General features: G+C 36.5%; 1 protein-coding gene across 1 annotated transcript; it reads left to right on the forward strand.

The window, feature by feature from the left end:
* The first annotated feature begins 1,275 nt into the window (after positions 1-1,275).
* Positions 1,276-4,353, forward strand: LOC101304817. Its single transcript, XM_004289402.1, has 2 exons — positions 1,276-2,448; positions 3,997-4,353. Exons 1-2 carry the CDS (start codon positions 1,276-1,278, stop codon positions 4,351-4,353), a joined length of 1,530 nt encoding a protein of 509 aa, XP_004289450.1.
* The last annotated feature ends 773 nt before the right edge of the window (positions 4,354-5,126 follow it).

Here is a 5,126-nt window from a genome sequence, read left to right on the forward strand (position 1 = left end):
TTAGGATTAGAGTGACGTCCTTTATATTTTTTGTCACAGATTTCCCCTATATATTAAGCAGTATATTAGGGTATTCTGTCCTAATTTTATTACTTATTAACAGACTATTTTGTTATTCATTCAGAGACAGAGGCAGCAAACAAAAGGTACATATTGTATCAATGTTTTCTTTTTTTTTGTTTATTTCAATGATTTTAATTGAGTACATATTTTTTATATGAGTTTTTTTTTCTTTTGTAGATGAACAAGGCGTTCACGCAGAAGATTTTGGACAAGTGGTTTACGACTAAAAGAAAAATGCCAGAAACTTCTGAATCAAGCGCTGCGTTACCCCACTTTGAAGTTGAAACTCAAGAGTCTGAAAATCGTGCTAAATTTCCAAGAACTGAAAATCTTGAACCAAGCGCTGTGTTACCTCAATTTGATGTTGAAACTCAACAGCCTGAAAATTGTGCTAAATTTCCAAGAACTGAAATCAATGAAATTCAGATTGATTCACTAGAACGTGATCTAGGTAAACGTCCATAAATATGGGAATATAATACTAATCTACGAGATGAGGTCCGACGTGCTTATATTAAACTTGGTCTGTACTAGCCTAAACTTCTGAGATATCCACAAAAAGGAAATCGCAAGCGGAGTTTTCAATCTTCTTGGTTTTAATTATTTCCATCCTGACTAGAGTACTCTCCGACTGAAGATAAAGCTTATTGTTTGCCGTGCTTTCTATTTAATAAGCCCACCGGACATTCTGGACATAAAGCTTTCACTATTGGTGAATTTCAAAGTTTGAAGAAAGTAAGAGACGGAAAGAGTTGTGTTTTTTTGTGTCATATGGGTAAAGATTCTAACTCTATTCATAAAGATGCTGTAAGAGCATGTGAAGACTTGATGAAACAACCCCAACATGTTGTTGAAAGTTATACAGCACAACAAATTGCAGATAACTGCCTACGAGTCAGAACTTCAATTATAGCAGTTCGATGGCTCGCATTCCAAGGTTGTGCATTTAGAGGCCATGACGAAAGTCTTGATTCACCCAATCCTGGTAACTTCCTGAAACTCTTAGAATTAGTGGGTTCATATAATGAAAAAGTTGCTGAAGTCATATTACAGAATGCTCCAAAAAATGCTTCCTACACATCGGCAACGATTCAAAAGCAGATATTACAAGTATTTTCAATACAAGTAAAAAAGGCGATTCAAGAAGAAATTGGTGATTCAAAATTTTACATAATTGTTGATGAAGCTCGTGATGAGTCAAAAAAGGAGTAGATGGCTATAGTATTGAGATTTGTTGACAAAGAAGGTTTTATTTGGGAGCGATTTTTTGGGCTTGTGCACGTCTCAGACACCAAGGCAGCAACATTACAAAAAGGAATATATTTAGTATTATCCAATCATAGTTTAGATGTTCAAAACATTCGAGGTCAAGGATACGATGGTGCCAGTAATATGCGAGGTGAGTGGAATGGACTACAAGCATTGATTTCAAACGATTGTCCTTATGCTTACTATGTTCATTGCTTAGCACATAAATTACAATTGGCTTTAGTAGAAGCATCAAGAGGAGTTATTCCTATTCAAAAGTTTTACACTCAATTGACTTTTATTGTCAATATTCTTGGTGCTTCGTCCAAGCGTAATGATGAATTTCAAATCGCTCAAGGAGAAGAGATAGAGTATTTGACTTCAATTGATGAACTCAAAACCGGAAGAGGACTCAACCAAATTGGAACCTTGCAGCGTGCTGGAGATACTCGTTGGAGTTCACACTTCAAATCTATTTCTAGTTTGAGAAAAAGGTTTGGCCCAGTTTGTCAGGTTCTTATAAACATAATTGATGAAGGGAAAAATACTCAAGCAGGAGATGCAGATGCAGCTTATGAGTCAATGACAACGTATCAGTTTGTCTTCATATTACATCTCATGGAAGATATTATGGAGAATACCAATGAACTTTGTCTAGCTCTACAAAGTAAATCCCAAGACATTTTGAATGCCATGAGACTCGTTTCTGCTACTAAAGTGTTCCTTCAAAAGTTGAGAGATGATGGATTTGATGGTATATTTAGCAAGGCAAAATCATTTTGCGAGGCACGTAAAATAGAGATACCAGATATGAATGTTCGTTATATTGGAAGAGGAAGTCGAGCTCTCAAAGATGATTGGACAGTTCTGCGTTATTACCAGGTAGATATATTTTATGCTGCCATAGATTCTCAATTGCAAGAACTAAATTACCGGTTTAACGAGCGTTCTGTAGAACTACTTATTCTAAGTTCAGCTTTGGATCCTAGTGAAATAAAGGGTTCATTCAAGATAGAGAACATATGTCAGTTGGTAGAAAAATTCTATCCACAAGACTTTACAGATCATGAGAAGCTGCAACTTAAGAAGCAACTAGAATTTTTTGAGTATGATGTAGTTCGAGATGAAGAGTTCAAAGTCTTTCAACTATTTCTGATATATCTCAGTGGATGGTGAGAACTAGAAGATCAAGAATGTATCCGCTTGTTTATAGGGTGATTATGCCTGTCCTTACTCTTCCAGTGTCTACAGCAACTACGCGTTCGTTTTCTGCTATGCGTATAGTCAAAACAAGGCTTCGTAACCATATGGATAATGACTTCCTTACAGACTCGTTACTAATGTACATTGAGAAAGAGATTGCAGAAAAATTCGACATCAACTCAATAGTAGATGACTTTCTAGATATGCAGGAACGTCGAGTTTTAATTTGATATATGGCTAATTTGAAGTTCTATTTTATTGTTTTTGGAAGTATTCATATTTTTTTAATTGGATGTTGCGGGATTGTTGCCTTATTGATTTTGTTGATTAAGAATTTTATATTAGTGTTATGTTATTGTGTTTTTAACTTTTAACTTATGATACAATAATTCAAATTTTTTTTTTTGTTAACAATCGGTACTTTATATGTGAACCCCCCCCCCCCCCCCCCAAACGATGAATTCCTGGCTCCGCCACTGGTTACACATAATGTGGCATAACATGTATAGTACATCTTATATAAACATATGTTTCTCTATAAAGACACAATTGAGGAAATAAAATTTTGAAAATCGAACCGTATAGACATGTTTACAGCAATGCAGCATGATTGTGGTAGATACATCAACAATTTTCGATATTAAATGGGTGTCGATCGACATGGTCAACCCTAATTACCCTTATGTTTCACTATGGGGAGCCAAACCATCGGGATTCAATTTCATCAACTTTTTACATGAGTTCATACACAATAATACTATGAGGCTACGACAAATGTCGGCAGACTCAAAAATATGAGTAACAATATTGCAGTTCAGTGTGTTTTCGTGTAATTAGGGTGGTTGATTTATGGTTGACCATAGTCTCTCATATTCATACAACTCTTAGTGTTTCTCGGCGTTGTGTGAGTGAAAAATAGGGTTTTTTTGAAGAGTGACTTGTAAAAGTGAAAAGTAGAGGGAAATCTCCCGCTCTTACAATTTAGGTCTCAGACAATAAAATCTCTAATTTATGTTGTGTGATTTGTAAAACAGACAGGGAACAATTAGGAGTGAAATGTGTTTGCGGGAAATCTCCTGCTTTTACAATTTGGCGTGCCATCTTTGTTCTTTCTTATCAAACAATAAAATTTACTATTGATGTTGTCTGATTTGTAAAATGAATTGAACACCTAGTTATAGACACTTGAGTCAAAACCTAAGAGACTTCACATTTGGACCAAAAACTCAACATTGCACTCAAAAACTGCCTCTCACTCAAAAACTCTCCTCTCTTACTATGTGACCCGATTTCTCAAAACTTCTCCTCTCTCACTCGAGTCTAAGCCTCTCTGTCACCTACTCGATTAGGGCTCAAGTCGATTAGGGTTCTTCGATTTAGGGGTGGAGTTCCAATTTGCTTTGAGGTTCTTCTCCTCTCTCACTCGATTTATTTCCAAGTTGTACTATTCTCATCTCTCTCGATTGGGCTCGATTCAATTAGGGTTCTTCAATTTGGGGGTTTGGGTGGTCGAGGAGGGGACTCAGGGAGGGAGGGGATGGCATTTGGGGTCAAGGTTTCAGATTCGGGGATGAGGTTCGCTACCGCCTCGTCGCCACTGATTCCTTACGCGCTAAGGCCAGAGTGATCGATGGAGATTCCAGAGTGAGGAGATTCTTCAGTTCCGGCAACAATCGTGTTGTCTCTGCGGTCTTGGCAGAGTTGGATTTGAGCCTCGATGAGTTGTACTTGTTCAAGTGCCTCGTCGCCGCCGACCACGTGTTCAAATGCCTTTGCTGGTCATTACTTCCGCCACTAATTCGACTATGGAAACTGTCAAAGGAAAAGAAAATTGTCTAAGGTACATAACCCATAGTTCTTTCACATTTTTGACTATTACCTAGTATTGGTAGGTTCTTTAGCATGCTTAGAACAGAAATAGACCAAGGATCACATAGTGCACACCACATGTTTGATAATATGCCTCAAAGATACAACCAAGCTGAACCAGTAGGCTTTTCCAAGATTTTTGAAAAGCCTATACTTCTTCTTTCAATCTCAGTTTTTAACAGTTAAAAATAGACTCTTCAATGATCGTTTTAAACTTGGTCTCACGAAAAACGGAGTTGATTTGAGAAACTTATGCTATCTTGAATTTTACAGTGTTTCAGAATTTTCTGCAGAAACTTTCAGTCACTTTGGATCTCTGTTTAACTGTCAATTTGAATTCCAAACGACTTGAAATTTCTGCACATTGTAGAGTTGCTTGTCTATTTTGATTCTGGAAATTTTCACATGAAAATAATAAAAGGTCAGTTGTTGGTGAATTTTTCTTCCTTACCTACTTCCTGAAAATTTCTCAGATTTGAAGCTCATTGTTACAAAACAATGGATTTGGGAATTGCTCAGGGCTTTTGGGAATTACAGTTTTCATTTGACAAAACATGCAATTATTGAAGCGACGCCTTTGCTGGTCATTACTTCCGCCACTGATCCGACTATAAAAACTGTCAAAGGAAAAGAAAATTGCCTAAGGTACATAACCCATAGTTCTTTCACATTTTTGTTTGTTTAGGATTATAATTATGCTTTTTTTTTTCTTTTTGAAGACGTATATGATCATTATATGGACT

The sequence above is a fragment of the Fragaria vesca genome, linkage group LG1 (genome assembly GCF_000184155.1).
Source record: "Fragaria vesca subsp. vesca linkage group LG1, FraVesHawaii_1.0, whole genome shotgun sequence".
Lineage (NCBI taxonomy): Eukaryota > Viridiplantae > Streptophyta > Magnoliopsida > Rosales > Rosaceae > Fragaria > Fragaria vesca.

Excerpts from the sequence above, each read along its gene's own strand:
- LOC101304817 (XM_004289402.1), top strand. The coding sequence starts at position 1,276 with ATGGCTATAGTATTGAGATTTGTTGACAAAGAAGGTTTTATTTGGGAG. Across the intron at positions 2,449-3,996 it reads TTCGAGATGAAGAGTTCAAA|GGTTCTTCAATTTGGGGGTT; the intron begins GTCTTTCAACTA and ends CGATTCAATTAG.